At 35.1% G+C, this 22200-nt stretch overlaps 1 protein-coding gene across 8 annotated transcripts in view; it reads right to left on the bottom strand.

Moving 5' to 3' along the window:
* LOC120539266 (neurexin-2-like) overlaps positions 1 to 22200 on the bottom strand; it is a 2018463-nt gene that overhangs the window by 29489 nt on the left and 1966774 nt on the right. For all 8 annotated transcript variants that reach the window (XM_039769182.1, XM_039769181.1, XM_039769180.1 and 5 more), the window contains one exon: positions 11336 to 11414. In XM_039769182.1, the coding sequence (XP_039625116.1) occupies positions 11336 to 11414 (79 nt within the window). The remainder of the gene's footprint in view (positions 1 to 11335; positions 11415 to 22200) is intronic.

A 22200-nucleotide genomic window follows, 5' to 3' on the forward strand; every position in this document is an offset into this window, starting at 1 on the left:
TGCCCAGTTTTTACAAAGTTAATGCAAAATTCTATTTATTGATTTTCTGAGCTTCATGTTTTTCAAATGCCATGAGCAGTGCATATGCATTCCTGGAGCTTTAAAAACCCAACTTAGAAAGGATGCCAGTCTACCATTGGGCAATATTACATAATCATCCACATTCACAAATGCTTTGTTAAATCAGAGTCACAAAATAACTTAACAATCATGAGTTTGGGCTGTTGCAGATAACCACGATAAATTCTCGTAGGTGAATGCCTACCAGTGCCTAGGTTTCATAAGCTTATTCTCAATATCAAAATGATTGATGGCTTTCCTTTAACATATTAAATAATAATGTGTATTACTTTCATGTAAGGGTATATATATTATATATTTTTTTATATTTATTACAAAAAAAAAATAACTTTGTCAATAAATTCCCTCACTGAATAAATAATGTTAAATGTATTTTGTATGATAACAATTGTAGAACTATTATGCATGAGGTACTTTGTTGCTGCTGACAGTGTCTCCTTTTGTGTTTTTTGGTTCACCGTAATCTAATAGAAACACTTTAATATTGAGAAAGTTACCATTTTGGGACAGAAAAACTAAATAATTAATGAAGCATTTTATTCTTTTCTTTAACCATTTTGTATGAATGAAAGCACTCAACTGTAATAAAATGAAAAAGAACAGCCAAATGTATCCAGAGTCAGCATTTTTATCCAAGTCTCTCCTAAAAAACCTTCTAATGGGTTTATTAACTCTACAGAATTTTTAACTGCAGTCTATTCCATTAGTTGGGATTACCATTGTTTGTAAAAATAAATAAATAAGTAAAATCCAAGGTTGAATGGCAATCACTGGCAAAAGTCAACGTCCTCCTATAAATGCCCCAATTATCATTTAGAATGACAGGGACCTAAAAAATGCATTTGTCTTAATCAATCTGCCATGTCAACAAAATAAATCAAAAGGGACAACATGTGAATAAAAATAGATGTTTTCTTTATAGAAAAGCAGCACCACAAAGAATACAACATAACTATAAGACTGACAACCAATTTATTGTAAATAGATGTGCTACACTGCTTTTACTGTTTTTAAGTAGCTTAGAAACAATAATATTAGTCTGAACAGCTACAGTACCATGCTAAAACTAATCAATGATTCTATCTTTCATTTTGTGCAAATTGTGAACTTTCGCTTCCTATTGCAATATGCAATCACAATTCCTCAGTTCAAAGTCCATAATTTACAATTATGCATTATTTAAATATATACACTATTATGTTTAAAACTTGATGGAAAATATTTTAGATAATGAAGTGAAGATACTGCCTTAGTGCTGTAGGAACTAAAATAGCTTTGTAAGCAGATAGCTCAGTGATAACGATAGAAAGAATACAAAATATCTGTATGGAAAGTGTCAGAGAGAGATCAATGTAAAGGCACAAGTATCATTGGTAACACAGACTCAGTACAATTTGTCTGCACTCTTTTTCCAAGTTTTTTACGGTGTCTGTTTTATTTCACTTTCTTGCATATGCACATTAGAGACGATGTCCAACTATAAACTTAAAGACGTTATCTAGTCTGTTACTTGAGTGTTGGTACTGTTAGGCATTAGACATCACCACGGTATAAGATGTGATCTCAGCAAACCAAACAGCACAACACTCCATGAAAATGACAATAATGGCATCATTACCTTGAATGTTGCCACTTGTCTCTGCATCATTTAAAAACTTTTCATGGAGTTTCATAATAGTTCTTATCATAGTTACTCAAGACAGAACGGATTTATAGTCAGGGCAAACACATACAGCTGTAGTTCTAAACATTCCTCCTTATGAATATTTTTTAGACTGTTGGATGTTAGGTAGAAAAGGAGAAAGTTATTGTATAGTGTGCTGCTCTCTTCGGTCATTAATTCGTAAAAAATGCACAGTGCCATAGTTCAGTGAAACCTTCCTTCTCTAGCAAGAGGACCACTGACTTTAATATATATCCTCTTGTCATATAAAAGAATGTGTTCACTTAGAATATGATGTTTTCTGATCATATACTGTAGTCAATACAATGACCATGTTACTTCACTTTATATTTGCCACAATCAATACATCATTATAGTTGTAATGATTGTTTTCAAAGTCATAACAGTGACTACCTCAATACTAGTATACTTTTGATGCTTCTCTATGGCAGAATAACTAAATTATTTTAAAGTGCAAGGCCATGCAATACTTATGCTCAGATACTCTGCATTATATGTGGGTAAATCTGTTTATTACTCTAAACAAATCATGTCTGATAGTAACGAAAAGAGCTTTGTTTTTCACTATTAACAGAATTCTGGCAAATGGTGATATAATCCCATCTCATATGCTCTGCACTGCTATATGTGATACATTTTTAACCTTTCCTAAAACCAAAATTGATAATAATCATCAACAGATAGAGTCTTCAATATGTACACAATTCAATTCTTATCAGAATATTTCAACTGAACCTCCTTTTACTTATCTGTCTACTTTTGAATTGCCCATTGAACTGAAATTTCTCATCTTACTCAAAAATCTAGATCAGCTACTTGTCAATATGATCCCATGCATACTCGATTGGTAAAAGCCTGCTTGCCTTACTTTCTTCACTTATAACTGAAATCATTCAGTCCTATATATCTCTCTCTCCGCTTTTCACGAGAGAACTACTTAATGGATTTAGATCTGTTTTTTTTCTATAGTTTGCTTGAACATTCTGGTTGATTTTGCGAGCGACTTCTCTCATTGCACTATGCATGAAAGTTCACTTGCAGCAGCGATTTATATGCGCAAAACGAAGAGGGAGGCTGAGGGGAGGGGGAGGCATAAAATTATTCAATTGGTGGTCAAATTTGACACGCTGTCTCGGACATGCACTTCAATAAATACCATTTAAGAACACAATAATTCAGTTCATTATCCTTTAGAATTTTAAAATTCTAAATTTGTCAAATTTTTCTAATTGCGACGGACATGCCCTTTCAATTCAAGAGATTATAGTTTCCAGTGAAGCTTTGCTTTGCAATGTCAATTAACGAGGCCCAGGCACAGACACTCAAGTTGGCAGGGGTTGATCTTAGCTCAGCATGTTTCTCGCATGGTCAGCTTTACGTTGCTCTCTCCCGGGTTAGTTCCCCAAGGAATCTATATGTCCTTGCCCCTGCTAACAAAACCAAAACCATTGTAGGAAACCTATCAATATAAATTGTTCTCAACACAAATACATTTTTTTTAATTGATTTTTAAAGTTTGTTCTGTTTCACTACTACGAGTGTGGAGCCACAGAGGACAGCTAGTATATACATATATATATACATACTACTAGCTGTGAAAGCCTGTGATGTAAAAAGCCTGCGGTCCTAAAAACTGTAGCAATGTCAGGTAATTGAAAGGAACTACTCTGGGCAACTCTCTCCTGGAAGTATTCGTTTTGCTGACGTGCTTGCATACCTTGTGCATTAGCGGCGGGAGAAAAAGTAAAAGGGATACCATTTGCAGAAGTTAATGGCTAAGCAACTTTGTCTTTCTTTGGAGGTTTTGTTTTGCTGACTTGCCCGCATCGCTTATGTATTAGCAACGGGAGGAAAAGTAAAAGGGATACCGTTTTGCCATTGTTAGCAATTAAGCAAATTTGTCTTTCTTCTGAGGTTTCGTTTTGCTGATGTGCTCTCCTCGCTTGTGTTATTAGTGGCTATGCGAGTTGTCTCTTTCCTCGGAGGTGGAACCCTTACCCCGACTCTGCCACTCACTTCTGACAGACACACACACTTCCAGTAGTAGACGTTATATATACAATACCTGGTAGGTAACCAAAGGAACCAAAAAATGCAAACAAATAATTTTTGCTATGCTTTTTTTCTGGGTGAAACCATTGAAGGGTTAAATTGATTTAGAAAAAGCATGAATGATTAAATTACTCTTTCAGATGTGTGTAAAATATATTTTAAGGGAATTCTATTGAATTCTTGTATGTCAACAAAACTGTAAATCTGTCATGGAACACAGAATGAGGACTTTTTTTCAGCCTGTTTTCATCACTATTGCGAAATGATGATGTCAGTATTGGATGAAGCCATTTTATTATGAGGAGATGAAATATAGTGAGGTCAAGGATAACGATAGAAGCATTAGTAGGGGTAGCAGGATGGGATGTGTCAGCATATGCCAGGGGAGGGGCCCCACCTATTTATTGTCAGAATACAGGTAATTGTAGGAGATGAAAAGGGATCCCCCCTCCCCATAATATTTATGAGGTATGGAATAAAAAATGGGTGCACATTCTAGCGCAAAAAGAATAGGGTGCATGCATAGTAGATGTTATCCATCCATCCATTTTCTAACCCGCTGAAACCGAATACAGGGTCACGGGGGTCTGCTGGAGCCAATCCCAGCCAACACAGGGCACAAGGCAGGAACCAATCCTGGGCAGGGTGCCAACCCACCACAGGACACACACAAACACACCCACACACCAAGCACACACTAGGGCCAATTTAGAATCGCCAAGCCACCTAACCTGCATGTCTTTGGATTGTGGGAGGAAACCGGAGCGCCCGGAGGAAACCCACGCAGACATGGGGAGAACATGCAAACTCCACGCAGGGAGGACCTGGAGTAGATGTTATATACTACTCTATGGAAACTGTATGCAGACCAAGAGAAAATTTGCACGTAGAAAGACACTACATAAAGCAGAAATAAGTCTATGAAGTGCCCCACAAAATACTGTGAAGCTCCTACTGCTGGAAAGAATGTTACACATCACACCAGTGTTGAAAAGATGGCAAGAACCATTTCAAAGGATGCCAAAGTTGGAAGGCAAGAGACATCCCAATAGGATGATAGGTGACAACCAAGAGCTTGTTGGTAGTCCTGTTGCATATTATGAAGGATTGTCTGCTTCAAAGTTATCAGGAGGGAATGTTCCTTTAAACAGAAGCTGGGGCTCAGAAATACGCAGGACAAAGAATAAACAGGTACTGTCTCAGAAGTAACTTCTTTTTTAGTGTGGTTTAAAGACCACTCTCTGACAGGGGATAACTGAGTGTTGAATCAGGAGATAAGCAGAGACAAATGCTTGATAGGCTGGAAGAAAAGAGGCCAGACACTGAGAAAATGGGGAGAATGAAAAAGAGAGAAAGATAGCGAGAACAGTTTTGTTGTGTTATTTTGTAGTGGATAAGCAGGCGATCCTTGCCCTTGTTAGACAGGGTTGTAAGGACAGAGATACAGAGGATATGCCATACTGTACTTTGTGTTGTGCTATGTTGTTATCCCTATGTTACTTTCTCATTTGCAATATATATTTTTTTTACAATATAAGCTTTTTTTATTTGCTTTAGCCTTCTTGGCATTGTTCTAGGTGCAGGCATGTAGCTAAAAGCAAACCAGCTGCCTAAAAGGTTCCTAGATTCATTCTGTTTTAATCCAATTCAGTTAATTAAGTTAATAAAGCTGCAGCCAGGGCCTGTCAAAACATATTTGATTCAACAATAAAGACTGCGCTGCACTGAAGCCACTGAGCACACCTCCTTCAAACATGTATAAATCATACATAAAATCATAATCTGCAAACAGGCAAATTCTAGTCAGTTTTAGTGATTTAGTTATTGGTTGCTGAAATATTTTCTACAATTACAATTTTCTTTTTTTATTTAGGGTGTATTTACTTTATTATTGTCAAAATGTGGAAAGGACATAATACAAAACATTGCACAAGATTAGCACTGCTGCTTCAGGGTTCCACTGTCCTGGGATTGCTCTTAGTATGAGTGCTGTCTATGTGGAGATTGCCCATACTCTCTGTCTCTGCATGACCTTTCCAGATACTTTCTCAAAGACATACATTTTAGGGTGAGTCTAAATTTTCTCTGAGTGTGTGTGTGTGTCCCCACAATGAACTGACTGCCTGTCCATGGTTATTTCATTCCCAGGATAGGCCTTGGTGTCCTATAACCCCAAGTTAGATTAAAAAGATTTGAGGATGTATACATTATGTGCATGGCTTAAACAGTAGACTAAAATGATTTGGTTTAATATTAGCTACTGTATATCACACAAAATCTAATGTAAATAACAATTATCACAAAGGTTCATGGACATTCTAGCAGTAAGAACACTACATTTTACATGCTGCAGTAAGAGTACCGTGTGCAGTACTGTAAAATTTATTTTATTTCAGTTTCATTCACTGTTGGCCATGTGGCAGGAAAAATACAAAAGAATTGTTTTGTATTTCAAGAATTTTTATACACTTTCAACCACTTAAATGTTCCTATTAGTTGGGAGCTGATATTGTGCAAAACACGAGATTGATTAGTCACACAGTGTGGTTTAAGTGTACAGAACAAATAATATTGATATGAAATATATCATTAAATGATATCAATCAGCAAATCAGATATAACATCAGTCAAAAATATTCAAAGAATGTGAAACCAATGCTCCTTGACCAACACGTGGTAATAATGAAGAATATGTCAGCCTTGCTTTTTTTTTTACAAACTCACTTAAAATTATACAGTTCATAGCTGGGAAATATCTATATATTAGAATAATTCTTAATTCTCAATTTGATTAAATTGATTTTCAATAGCTTTTTCCAATAGTTGTCACAATTTTATGATGGGTTTCAATCATCCAATGGTAAGGCTGTAAACAGAGGTGCAGAATCTCTGCAGATCATGTTTAAAGCAAAGCTGTTCAGCAATATAAATGTAATATACTTAGTGCAGATGAATAAATTAACAATTCACCATTTGTCTATTCTGATATACTTTAATGTAGTGAGTATACTATAGTGCTTCACACCATGATAAAATTAAAATATTTAATTTTTGTATGTAATCTGACAGCATTTCTAGACTGAGCTGCTGAGATGTCATTATAGGTGTTTTAAAGCAAATTGTACAAGGCAAAAGTCAAACAAATCTAGAAAACACAGTAAATAATTTGGTAAAAAACTGTAATGCATGCACTAATATATCATACTGTATAGCTTCTCAGTTTCTTCCTCTGATAGGAGACACCATTAATAGGACTATAAAATGACAGCCACATTGGTGAAGGTTTAATAGGCAAAACAAAGAAACTATCATTTTGAATGGTGCTATATTAAACAGAGACTAATTGCTGTAGATAAAGATTGTTCTTGTTTGTCAATTGCTTGCATGAATGGCCTACGAATCTGTTTCCTCTAACATTTGTGGAGATTTTCAGTGGGAATATCTCTATGGAAACATTGCCAGTACTTTGCTGCAAGCTCGATTGTTCAATTCCAGCAGATACCTGATTGCAAAAACTGTCAAACAATGAAATTCAGATGTTTATATCATGGTTTATACTCTTCCATCCACTGTTTGTCTTTAGCAACGCAAATGTAGTGAAAAGGCAATGTGGATTCATGTGTTTTAGCCTATATGTTATCTGTGTACACCTGATATGTTTAGTAGGCACATTAAAACCACACATTATATAACCTATCAGATCTTCCATGTAGAAACAACAAGAGGATTCAAGTGTTTCCCGACTCAAAAAAAGCTTAAAAAAACAAAAACAAAAACAAAAAAAACTAACAAACTATCTATCCATCCATTATCCAGCCCGCTATATCCTAACTACAGGGTCACGGGACTAAGAAACTATGGAAAATTAATTTTAAAAACACCACTTACGGTATGCATTCTGAACATGTATAAAGTTTATGTTGCTGAACGATTTGTCCTTTGAAAGTGCTGCACAGAGACTTTGCCATTCTGTTCATAGCATGATTTCATGGAGTTCTATTATAAATGAGTCAGGCCAAGCTTGCAGAATATTGAAAAATAATACAACAGGACCAAAATCATGGTTTCCTCATATATGTTTTGAAAGATAAGAAAGAAATATGAAAGTGTTTATTCTGTGAGGACTATTCATATAAATTACTAATTCAGAGACCACTGCAAGTGCAAAAATTTACTCCTACTTCAATAATACTTCTTCATATTCAGCTTTAAAAGTTTTTGTTTCTATCACCTCACTCTTTTCATTAATTATTACATACCTTTTCATCATTCATCTACTGTATATAGATCGTTTATGTTAAATAATAAAAGGTTCATAGAATTTTATAAAGTGATCAGCAAGAAAGATAACAAAATATTTCTATATAATTAGATTAAAGAAAGTACTACTTCAGATTGATTATGCAAAAAAGAAGGAAGAAGAAATTACTCATCTCATCTCTGTATATATACTTGTAATATACAGTATGTAGAAAAAGCTCTACTTGTTGTTGCATCATACTGCATATTGTATTATAATTAATGTGCAAGGTCTGCCCAAAACATTTAACAACATTTTCTCTACTAAATTAAATCACAGGAAATGTCTATAACTTATTCTGTGATTCATTTTAAATGTCTCACTTGCTACTACAACACAGTATGACAATGAATTTCCGAGCATATGTACTGCAAAGTTGGCCCTCAAAATTGTTTCATTTAGAGGCATATATTTTAAACAACAGGCTCTTACTAAATTTCTTATGGGAACGAACATCAACAGGCAGTTAACAAATGTATACAGAGACATTGCTGTTTATAGAAGTGCCTTTTTCATTAGGTTCCACAAATTAATGGACCTCTAACACCAGTCACTCCACCTTTTCTTCAAGATAGGAACATATGCTTGTGTTTCTTACTGCTGCATGTCTGCTAGAGTTGACAAATATTATGTAGGAATATTTAACATAAATCTAATCATCCCATGAGTATATTGAAACAATGCAACATAAATGACTACCAGTCCTTTCTTGGTAACCCTTGTGTAAACCGCTAGGTAGAAATTATCAAGCTGATTGTCAAAAGTTACATCCACTAAGAACACTGGACCAGAAATGATCAGTCATAATACTCAATGTGATGGCCAAGGTGTACTCAGGCTTGTTCGCAGTCAAGGCTGGGCCTACTCTTACACGCAAATTTATGTTTAACTTGCAGTGAAGGCTGAAAGTTTGAAAGGAGAAAATTCATATCAGAAATTATTTTCCCCATTTATTGTAAATGTCACCTGAAATCTAAACGTGAAAGATGAGAAGGAAGCACTTGTAAGATTTCATATTTCTTTGGTGAAATGTGTAAATTCAGAATAGTCCTCTGTTTTTTCAACTACATAAAATATGAAAGAGCTACAGTTTTTCCATCAAATTGTAAAGCAGGGAGACGGTATTATCTGCTTCAGGATTTAAATGTGAAAGTGTGTTGAGTTTGCTTATTGTCCTGGAGAGTGTGTTGAGTTTGCTCATTGTTCTGGACAGTGTGTTGAGTTTGCTCATTGTCCTGGAGAGTGTGTTGAGTTTGCTCATTGTTCTGGACAGTGTGTTGAGTTTGCTCATTGTCCTGGAGAGTGTGTTGAGTTTGCTCATTGCCCTGGACAGTGTGTTGAGTTTGCTTATTGTCCTGGAGAGTGTGTTGAGTTTGCTTATTGTCGTAGACAGTGTGTTGAGTTTGCTCATTATTCTGGAGAGTGTGTTGAGTTTGCTCATTGTCCTGGAGAGTGTGTTGAGTTTGCTCATTGTTCTGGAGAGTGTGTTGAGTTTGCTCATTGTCCTGGAGAGTGTGTTGAGTTTGCTTATTGTCCTGGAGAGTGTGTTGAGTTTGCTCATTGCCCTGGACAGTGTGTTGAGTTTGCTCATTGTCCTTGTGTCTACATACTCTTATTTCCTCTTTCATCCACAAACCACGAGTAAATTGGAAGCTCTAAACTGACTTGCTGTGATTTAGTGTGAGCATGTGCAAGACTGTGCCCTTAAGTAGACTAATGTCTTTTCCACGGTCCTGCTTTGTGACCAATGTTGCAAAGATATATTACTGTATACTAAACTACAATACTATAATGGAAAATCTGGGTTCATAAAAGTGGGTGGATAGATGGTTAGAATGTGAGATTAATGCCATTAAAAAACAGGCAGGACTTTCTTAAATTACAGTATCAGGATATACAATAATAAAGAAGAAGAAAAGCAGTGGAACTTAAGGTGTTTTAAAACTTCATTGCTTTTTAAATGATCTAACCTGGAGCAAAACTGATGTAAAAGGAGATAACAATATGAAGACTGAGGAACACAAATGCTTTAAAATAAGATGGGAAAATGTAATTATTCTGACAGAGTGCAAGAGCCTCAAGAAAACTAACTAGACCAGAGATCACAATGAATTTTACTAAACTAAATTTGTGTCACCATATCGTTTTAATTATGCATTATGTATACTGGAAGGAAAGCCACTGTTCATCTGAGAAGAACTGCAATATGAAAATGTGATACAATATCTGTCTCACTTCTCAAGAAATCAGTCTGATTTGTATGTTCTAGAAATGAACTAAACATTCACAAAGAAAAATAAATAGAGTTATTTTCCTTTCTGATGCTGTTCCAAATTTGCCCCCACAGGGGGGTCTGGATTAATTGTACTATTCAGTAAAAATACCGCTATGAAGATGCCAGCAATTTTGTTATGCAATGCTTAGGATCATTTAACTACTTGATTAAGCTAGATATCATGTGAAATCCTCAAAATCAGCCTGGTATTTGCATAATAGGAATAAGACCCATTGGTTGGTCATTTTGGTCACGCTTTAATTTAAGTATCGATAAAGTAAATAGTTTTTAATATTTTATAAACACTTTATTAACTATGCTAATAACAACAATATTATCAAAATATCAACAAAAATAATAATCTTGAAATATGTTGCTGTCATTTTCATTGTTTTATACAATTAACGTTTTATAACATGAAATGATAATGGCTTCTTATTATGTATAAACTAAAGTGTTACCAAAATTTCCTTGTACAGGACTCAGCCACCATCAACTGTACTGAAAGCAAATACTACAATTATGTAGTAATATAATCAAAGAAGGGGAGAAAGGCTGCATAATATATACAGCTTGCTAGAATAACTTAACTGCACAAACAACTGTACATCTTAAGGTCTGTATTTATTTCTATATGTAATGACAAAAGTAAAATTAAGTCACTGGTATAACATAATTTTTTATGCTTTTTTCTTCCTAGGAATATTTAATATTTGGAATTCCTTTATCCGTCTTATAACAACAGACATATATTTGCAAAATTTCTAAATATTAGAAAATTTAGATTACTGTTATTCTACAGAAAGAATATAAAGTGAGAAATAAGATCGCAGTGCAGATTGGGATTACCCTGGCCATATTAAAATGGAAGCAGGTTGGGACATTAGGACTGACTGGAAAATCTGGTTGTCAAACAGAATCAGAAACAAGGAAATAAACTCACCAGTTCCCGGCTCACACTCCTCTAAGTCTTCATCATCGCTAGGACATTCAGCAGATGCTACAAATACATCATCTGTATTCTGAAAGAGAGAAATGCAAGACATCATTTTATAGTATAGGAATGGCAAAAGAATGGTCTGTTCTCAATTACAGGGAAATTAAACACTTGCTGTTGACACTCCATTAATCTAGTAATTGATCAGTAAGGTTTGGAAAAGTAATTAGCACTGTACATATTTTTTTCATAACCCCCTATGCTCTAAGGGGATTTTGCCATTATTGCACCTAAATTACAAACCCCCTCCCTCAAAAAATGGCTATTATTCTATTTATGTAATAAAGGAGCCGTAATGACTGAACAGTAGTAATTACAAAACCCCAAATTTTTAAAAGAAAGTGTTTATATGACTAAAAACTAAAACTCTTTGTTTAACACTTATATCACCTACATAAAACACACAAAAACCCTGGGTTTTTCAGTAAACAACCAAGATAATTTATGATGCTCAACCCTGGAATCAGTTGTCTTTGGTGTCCCAGTCTGTCAGCTGTCACTGTACCAAGTTTTGATGTCACATTCCATAGCTTTACAAAGTTATACAGTATGACACAAGGTGTCCCCGATTTGGAAACATTTAGTCTATTGTACTTAAAAAAATCTCTCAAAATAAGTATTGCAGTTGTAGTTATATACTTTTTAGGAAAGAAATATACACACACAAACACATACAGTACACTGTAAATCACTCTGAAGCAACAACTAAACAAATAACTATGTACTCATCCAAACTATTACTTTCAAAACTGGTTTTCATGCCAAATTTCTGACTACTAGACATAGAGAAACTTTACATTTTGTACAACAGATTGGAGTTTTTGTACTGCAATTCACACGTCTTCTCCTGCCTTCTGTTGCTGTTGTTCCACTGAAGTTTAGAGTGTTTTCATTTATTTGCTTTTTGTTGTTGCTTTTTCCTGCATTTCATGCCTGGAATGAACTAAGTACATACATATATTTTCATACCAGCTTCTTCCAGTGCTGGGTTAACGGGGTGAGGACGAGGTCTTTGCTGGCAGCCTTGGGCAGAAGGCAGGCAACAGCAAGGGACAAGGCCCCCTCAGAGTTAGTCACACACATCACACATATATATATAAACCATTGTTTCTCTGCCACTTTTGAGTTGCATGTGGCTGTTACTGTGTCACTAGCACATGAAACCTACTCATGGTAAAATCCCCATCCTCCACCAATTTTAACTGTAAATAGAAGCAGAATAAAAAATATCACACCATGCTACCGATCCGTCCAGTTTGGGGGAGAAGGCGGGTTATATTGTGAAAAAACACTACATGAAAAGGCTTTTTTTCCTCAAGCACTCAAAACACCAATACACAAGTGGCTTGGTACAGTGACATTCCACTTGGGCAGGAGGGATTCGCCATATAAAACTGCTAGTGGTGGCATGGCGTGGCTCATCGTGCTTCAGTACCATTAGTGATTCCCTGTGAAAGTGATTCAGTAACATTTGATCGGTTCTTCACATGAAGCTGCAAGGAGCAGTGTGGTGCAGAGCAATATAAGTGCATTTGATTAAAGAGTGATCCACCGTAAAAGACTGCACAGCCTATGACATTCAATGAAAGAGCTTCTCACGTGAAACTTTGAGCAGGTACACAAAGAAGTTGAAACTGGAAGAGCACTGCTCAGAAAACTAACATAAAGGATATAGTAATTGAACCCATGTTGCTTGAACTAAAAGTGCATAACAATTCAAAGGGAGACCTTAGGTTTTGCATCAGATGATCTGTTTTATATCTAGTTTTTCTTGTTTTCTTTAGAGAAAAGCCAAGCAAAATGACAGCTTTTATTGGCTAACTAAAAAGATTACAATATGCAAGCTTTCAAGGCAACTCAGGCCCCTTCTTCAGGCAAGATGTAATACAGAAACTGAAGTTCCCTGAGTTTATATCCACACACTAGGACAAGAAACAACATTGGTAAATCTTTAAAGGAAACATCTTAAATGTAAAAAATTAATAGGTTCATTCAGGGTAAGATTAATTTAACAAGAGAGAGAAGAACAATGTATGGCCAAGATCTTTGGATAAAATAAGTGTCCAACATTTGTGATGAGTTTTTCAAAACAATATGGGTCTGTAGACAGGTTATCTGTGTCAGTCTGAGAGATTCAAACAGTCCTCATACCTGGCTATAAAACTCTTGTCTCTATTCAAGCCATGTTGTAATGTATTAAATTTGTTTCCTTTATTAAATTTTGTTCCTTGTGTCTGTGTTTTTATGCCATATTTGGTCCTTTTATGTTCATTCTTTATGGTTTGTTTGGTTTATTTATCACAGTACTAATCTTGTGCTCATTAGGAGCTAGTTATTTTGGGAAGTACTCATGTTTGACCATAAAGATGAGGTGAATTAGATAAGGCCTTGAAGGTTCAAGTAAAGCAAATTTGTGTTAATTCTATTTCCCCAGATTAGCTTCATTGTCCAAATTAGCAATGTCTTTTCTTTTTGAGTTTCCCTGCCATTATTTCCAATCTTGGTGACTTGGTGATCACCAATGTTCTCAATAACAGTGTCAGTGTTCTATTACAGCTATCCTGTCTAAGGCAGGTTTTTGACTTGAACATAAAGTTCATCTGTTATAGGCTCTGGTTCCCTTTGAACCATGTAATAGAAAAACTGGGGTGAGAAAATGGAAGAATGACTCAAGGAATGGATTGATAGACAAAACATTTACCTTGAAGCAGAAGGATTTCCATTCACAGATTTCCTGGACACAAATAAATTCAATCAATACTTAATAGCCTACCATCTGTATACGTTAGTAACCTTCCAAAGCTACAGAATTTACTTAAAAGATTTGTGGATTTATGTTTGAATTTGGATAAATATTTCTGCACTTTTGGCATTGTTTATGCTGAGTGTCACAGCCTATTAGAATATACCATGCATATTTTCTCTTTGCCTAAATAGATTCATTCTGATTGGGTAAAGAAAAAAAATGCAAGGCATGACTTTTATGTGTCATTCAAAAGCTACACACCTCAGTACCAAGTTGTATTCTAGCTAATGATTTATGCCATTGATCAAACACTTTCTGCATTTCCCAAAAGAAACAATCTTTTAGAAAGCTGCAGAGGCACTCGACCCCTGCTTACCCTTCCTAGCATGTACAAAAATGATGCATTACTTGAGAACTAGGACTCTGCTATATCTGCGATATCGTCTACATCCACAAAGAACCCAGGACCAATCCAATCACCACACTGTATTCAATTCTGTCAGTGATATAGTCATAATATAAATTTAGGGCACATGAACCCACATTACCTTAGTCCAAAGTACAATCTGCTATTTTACATGTCCTCGTTCAAATGGCCACTAATTTTGGGCACAGAAGCACCTGCCCCTTCAAACACTCACATATTAAGTGAAGAATGAACTTTCTTAAATAAACTTGCTAATAAGATATCTCAAATAAAGTTTAATAAAAGGTTTTGCATGAACAAAAGATAAGTATCAAGTATGTTATGTCAAAACTAAGCTTTGGAATCAGGTTAATATATTTCTTTGTGATACAGTAATATTTTTTACACAGACTGAAATGTCCAGATTTTAATTAAGGTTAAAGTATAAGGCCACCTAAGGTCCATAGATCCTTCTCCTAGTACAGAATTTAGTTTTCTATCTAATCCTTTAATAAAATAAGTCTGAACTGGAGATGGATGAGCATTGGATAGCACTACTGCTTCACATTTCCTTGAGAATACATTCAAATGTTGGTCAATGTTGGGGATTCAACATGTTTTCCTTACGTCTAGAGTTCTCTAGACACGTTCTGCTTAAATGACAGAAATACTGAATTGTATTCTACTTGTCCATATTTCGTACATTGATCTGAACCACTTGACCTCATGAAGGACACAATCTGTAGTATTTCTGGCACCATCAGCCAATCCAGCTTGCTTAATTATGAAATGAAGCTAATTTCTGTTTTGACTCAGAGAATTAAAAAGGCAGTAACATGAAGATTTTTATGGGGCCATCTGCTCATTCTTTTTTGTGAAATTGTAGCTAAAATATTACTCTACAAATTAGTTTATGTAATGGCTGTAATTGTTCTATTAATTAGAGGGTACTACCTTTTGATATAGCTTAAATAATTATGTTTTCTGTTTAAAGTACTTTTTTATTTGGAAGTATTGCATGTGTGTTAGAAATTTACATCTGCAAAATAGGTTTCTGGAGCTTTGCACCACAGTTTAAATCATGTAATGTTTGTTTTGTGATCTTTTGCTGTGATTTTAGGGGATGTTTTTGAATGTGAGGGTTGTCCAAATTATTCTGCACCACTTTCTATACTTCAGTCAAAAATTAACAGGAAATGTTTGAAATTACTTTGTGGTTAATCTTAATGAAGTGGACCCACAGTCCTAAAATAAAAAGGAATTGGAAGGGGTGAAGTCCACCAACATAATGATCAAATTGATAATGAATTCTGAGTTTGTACTGGGAGATTAAGAATCGAGTCTGTCATGGATTGCCAAAATGAGAAACTGTTGACACCGCATATGTGTTCCTCCAGACCTGAAATAAAAGGGAATGGAAAATGCAGAAAAAGCTTGAAGCATACGTATATTCATATATACTGGAAGTAGCAGAATCCAACACATTTCACCAATTTTGAAAACCCTTCACTGGCTGCCGGTTAGATTCAGAATCGATTTTAAGATTCTCCTCCTAACCTATAAGGCATTAAACGGTCTAGCCCCCGCCTATTTGAGTGTCTTGCTCCATTGTCACAATCCCCCTCGTGTTCTTAGATCCACAGATCAGCTGCTCCTAACCGTTCCCAAGGCACGTTTTAAAGCTCGTGGTGAAAGGGCTTTCTCCGTCTGTGCACCCAGGCTCTGGAACTCCCTGCCCTTAGTGATTAGGCAAGCCGCTTCAGTCGCCACATTCAAATCTCGCCTAAAAACGCACTTCTTCACATTGGCTTTTAATTCTTAACCGGTTTCATTTTCCACTTGTCTTTTGCCATTTTCTCTATTTTATTTGGTCCCTTGACCTGTTTTTAGTATCTCTGTTTTAATTCTCTCTTAATGTTTATTTTTAATATTTTGCTTTTAGTCCTGCTTGTTGTAACTGTACAGCGCTTTGGTCAGTTGTAATGCTGTGTTTTTAAGCGCTCAACAAATAAATATGGTATGGTATGGTATGGTAAGAGTAAATCTTGGCTTGGGATGTGTGGCAGTGTCTTGTTGTATTATGGTGTCTCATTGCTCATTTTTTGTATTTGAGAGGTGGTGAGGATTTTGTTAAGGTTTAGAAATTTCCCACTTATGTGAGCTTGAAAAATATCTACAGTAGGGGAGGGTAGAAGGTGAGAGGATTGGTATTGGGGGTTAAGGGTGTGAAGGAGATTGCAGCTGAATTGTGTATTACAGGACATCAACAATAGTGGTATTTGGTAATGATATAAAGACAATTTAAAGTTACTTCTTCAATCAAAGGTAAAACTTACAAAAAAGCTTGACTATACATTGGAAGCAAAGGCTAAAATTAGCACCACATCAATGAACTTGTACTACTGCAGCAGCACAGAATAATCCGTTTCTGTGCATAAACAGTTTGCCTTCTAAACTGAATTGTGTGGTGATGTGTTTTTTTAAACAATACACTATTAATAACTTTACTGTGTTGGAGAAACAATTACAGTCAAGTGAACAATAGCTTATGCTAAAAAGAAAAAACGTTAAAACTTCTAATGCATCCTACAAACTTATACTGGTAAAAATGAGTTTAGAATATGAATGAATAGATGAATGAATGTTTTCATTTGGCTTCTCTTCTGCATTACACATTGAAGAGCTCTGCACTTTCCTGCTGTTTTGCTAGATGCTTAATTCTTTAACGTGCTTCTCCAAGTCACAAAACAGCTAGGTTGCTTACTCGCACAAACACACACACACACACACACACACACACACACACACACAAGGAAAGAAATGCAGTTGCTCAACATCACCACCAATAGTACGCAGTAGTTCTTTATCTCCACACATCAGTGAATTTCAGGCAAACTCACTTAACTTTTTTAACTTAACAGATTTATCATAGCAGTGATAGTTGCTAGACTGTAAAAAAATCAGTTGCCACAAAATGGTCGGACCGTTTTTTGCAATAGAACGTCTATATGGTCCCGTTGTTAGTATCACGTTATTTCATGTTTATTTATTTAAAGAGTTCTTAATTATTCATTCATTGTGATTTGTCATGGAGACACAGTGTTTTTATTTATTAACCATGAAAAGCACTAGAGAAAGACAACTTCATATATGACAATTAATTTTCATGCTAAGAAAATGAAGTTAATATCATTAAAGTAGTACGTAATAGAAAAAATATTTTTGTGTTTTATGTATCATTTTAATGAAAACTGTATGCTTGAAATCTGATGTGTACTTTTAATAATTAATAAAATAAGTGTGGCTTCTATCCCTTATTCGGTATTCTTTAGTTTATATTTTGCTGTTATTGCAACACTCAATATTTCAGGTATTTCTTTTGCCACTCTTTTTTTCTTGATCTGTAAAGGTTTTGGGGAATTATTCATTTCATCATCAGTTCATAAGGTAAAACAAAACATCACTTGACTATAAAAAAACGCCATTATACCAGATTATGGCAGAGAATTTGGCTTCTGTTTTCTTCATAAAGGATGTTCTCCTTTAGTGTACTATGTTATTCCTGGATTTATTACACTGTTTATCATTTATTCCAGCATTGTGTACAGTCCTTACTTTTGAAATTTTGATTTTCAGTGTATAATCCATAACCCTGAGCTGGACCAGCCTGTCATGGAAATGCATGATGTTTTGGATGTCAAGCAAAGTATGACAGTGGCAGCCAATAAAAGGACAATATGAAATAGTTATTTTACCAAAAGAAAGAAATATACTAACAATAGCAAAGCAAAACCACAAAATTAAAGAAGTTGAATGACTTGGTAGGGTGAAAACTATGCTATTATAAGTTTCTTTACCTTCAAACCATATTTGTCAATGCTAGAGCAACTAGTACTATTTTCAAGCAACACGTACAAGTTTGCTTTTCTATAACAACTCACAACTCAACTGTTAATTTAATAATAGGAGTTTTGCTGTGTTGTTTCGGTGAATTGGTAATTACAGATTGTAGTATTGTATTATGAAACAGCATGATAATAACTAGGGAAGAACTGGACCACAGTGACGAAATTAAAACATTTTAATTCAAGCAAAGATGCAACAAATTATTAGCCATGTTCATTTAGTACTCAGCAGTGCAAGCAGAGTAACTCAGATCTCTGAGCTGCTGTGAAACTACCCTGACAATTTTAAAAGTAAATTAGAATATTCTGACAGAATAAGCTAAACACAGAAGAAAAGCTTTTTGTTGCAAAACAGAACAAGCAAACATCATATATAAGACATGGATGACACAAGAGCTACTCGTCTTGACAGTGATATTGTGCCACTGGGAGTCTGCACTAAATGTTCAGGGTGATCACTTAACTTCACTGTGGTGGAGTCATGTGGGGAATTAGGACTAATTAAGGACAAAGATGTGTCCAGGTCAGTGAGCAATCCTATATAAGTGGTGTTTGGAAAGAAAGATGAGCAGAAGAAGGAAAACTGCTAACAGAGTGGTGACAATAATTCAGCAGACAGGGTCTTGGTAGGCGCTGAAGTTTGGACTTGTACTAGGACTTTAGAAATGCTTGCCTATTAAAAAAGAAATCATACCTTAATCAGTAATCAGAAGCTTAGTAATGCAATTCTTCAACCGCAATACTTCACATGAGGTTTTTTTTTTTCCGAACTAACGAACAGAAAAAAAATTTACAAGTTATTCATAGGCATTACCGTGATTAACTGAGATTAGTCACTTTGTGTTTTTTAATTTGCTCAATTGAAGCTCCAATTAAAGGGTTTTCAATTGAAAAAATGTGCCTTATCTTTAAAACCAAATGCAACAAATACCAATGCAAATTAAATGAAATGATCTTATCTAGAAACATTGTCTCTGTCAATGGTAGGGCCAATGGCAAATGTAAATGTCTCTAAAGAAGATTTGTATAATGTCTGAGTTCTCTTCTAGGAGAGTCAAGGTGCCTACAGATTTTTATTCCAGCCAGTTCTTTAATTAAAAGACAATTCTTGCTGTTAATGGAACTTTTTGCTTAATTTGTTGGCATGCCTCCAGTCTTGGACCGTAGTTTCATCTATTACTAGCAATGTGGCCTTTACCTTTTTCTGAACATCACAAAGATTATTATTTCATGCATAATGTTTAGAGCACAATGTGTATTCAAAACGTATGACTTTTAGTTCATTTGTTTTAGATACTAGTGCCTTTAATTGGTCAAGAGAAAAGCAGCAATCACAAATAGCTCAAAATAACAGGGAGGCAAACAATTAAGTGGGTAATTTGGCCCCATTTGCTTGGTGGAAAGCAAGCAGGAAAAAAACAACAATAAATAGCAGGAACTGGGTTCAGAAATTAATTCCAGCTAAAGCAGGCATCAACTGCAGGCCTCCCGGAATTAACTTTAAGATAACTGGAATATGCACTGCTTCAGGCATTGAAGTTTCACAGTCTAAAAGACGTCAGCCATCTTCTCTTCAGATCATTTTAAATATCTCATAAAAGCAGTAAACATTTATACATCCATTCACTTCTTGAACCTTGTTCTTTTAATTCAGAGTTGCAGGAAGCTAAAACCTATTTTGGAAGGATAGAGCCCAAGTGTAATTGGACTACAAAATGGATGGATGAAGTATAAGGATTTACACAAATGAACATGAATGAAGTCTGATAGTGATCTGAAATGATAAGATAAGAAAGGCACTTTGCTCCATATAGGTTCAAATGCAATTATTTGGGTTATGTTTCTCAACATTTCGGACTTCGGTACTGTCATTAGATGAGCTGATACTGTGTGTTTATTCACAGCTTGCATACAACTTAACATGCTTTACCACTACAGCAAATTACACAGCCCATCTGTCTGTAAACGTTTAATTAATCTATACTCATTTAATGACTGCACTGGAGTCATGTTTGTGTTTTTTTTTATACTTTATGCTGGGGAAATAATGAGTGTTCCTACATGTTTTATATATATTTACATATATACACAGTCAGCTCTTTTTTTAACATCGATATATCAGAAAATAATTGCTTTCACTATTATTCAGACTATTAAAGTGAGTGTATCTAATCAGACCAATAAGCAAATGAATGTAAAGAATGTAGATTTCTGCAAAGCAACTTTTCAAATTTTTTTTTCCAGCATGATGGTAATAGTAATATCAGAACAAAGGCATGGTGGAATGGTGGTGGGGTCGATGACCCAGGGTTGATTACACTTAAAAATACATGTTATTAGTGTACTGTGTAGCAGGCAACTTATACAGTCAAAAGGTAAGCTTTCAGCTTAACACATTCATTTGCAGCCTGTGAGAACATTTTAATCATATGCAAAGGACGAAAGAAATAAATGTAAACATCTCTGAGATCGGGCCATAACTAACACAGAGTTGTCATAGAAAATATGCACAATGTGGCTGTTTCAGATTGTATTTTTAACATAAGGATCACATATTCGGTACCACTTGTATTATTCTAGTTCTGTACCTATTCCTTACACATTTTAAGATTCTTCCGTGGGTGTTTACATGGACATAACATATGACTTGAAGCATAAATGTGCAAGATGGACCATGATCGATACCCATGGGATGCACACTTACATGGGCACCTTACTATGAGAATCTGTCTGCTCCCATAACTGCTATTGTTTCTTCTTCTGCTTCCTTATTTCCTTCAATTATAAGACAGGAAATAAAACTTGTTTGTGAGTAGAATACTTGTGACTTTGCTGGAGTTTTGTATTACTTTTACTTAATAAAATATTGCATAACGAAATTGGTTCATTCTTTTTGAATAACCGTGTATTATGCTTGTACATTGTTAGAAAATGTATATGACAAGCAATATTCAGCGTGGAAAGTAACATACAATGGCGCCATGCAAAGTAAATAACATACAGTAAAAAACAATGCTATTAAAGGATATGTTTGGTACTTTTCAAGTCAAAGTTATTTCTTCACAATCATAGTACATATTAATTTACCACATGGAATTGTTCTATAATTAAGTATTTTTATCAAGTTTAAAAAATACCTAGCCTGCTGTCATGCTTTGTAATGAAGGTAAAGTACACTAGGGTCCACATGAAAATGAAAACATTTAAACTTACTGAATGCGCCCGCTTTAATACAGCAAAAGGTTTTTATTTAAGACAATGTGCCTTCCGTGTTTCTGAGGCATGTTTGTGATAACAAAAGCAAGTAATGCATTTTATCACGGGATATGTTTCTTGTTAACTTGTCTGTGGTATGACAGCTCTGTGCTACCACTCTGCCTGTGCTAAAGCTAAAGATTCTTCCGTGGGTGTTTACATGGACATAACATATGACTTTAAGCATAAATGTGCAAGATGCACCATGATCGCTACCCACGGGATGCACACTCACATGGGAACCTTACTATGAGAATCTGTCTGCTCCCATAACTGCTATTGTTTCTTCTTCTGCTTCCTTCTCCGTCGTTAATCATTTAGTAACTCCATGCAGTCTATTTCTTACTCATTTCACTGCATGGCAATATACAGGGTTATTCAAAAAGAAAGAACTGATTTCATTACGCAATATTTTATTAAGGAAAAGTAATACAAAACTCCAGCCAAGTCACAAGTATTCTACTCACAAACAAGTTTTATTTCCTGTCTTACAAGTGTT

This window comes from Polypterus senegalus, chromosome 11 (assembly GCF_016835505.1).
Source record: "Polypterus senegalus isolate Bchr_013 chromosome 11, ASM1683550v1, whole genome shotgun sequence".
Lineage (NCBI taxonomy): Eukaryota > Metazoa > Chordata > Cladistia > Polypteriformes > Polypteridae > Polypterus > Polypterus senegalus.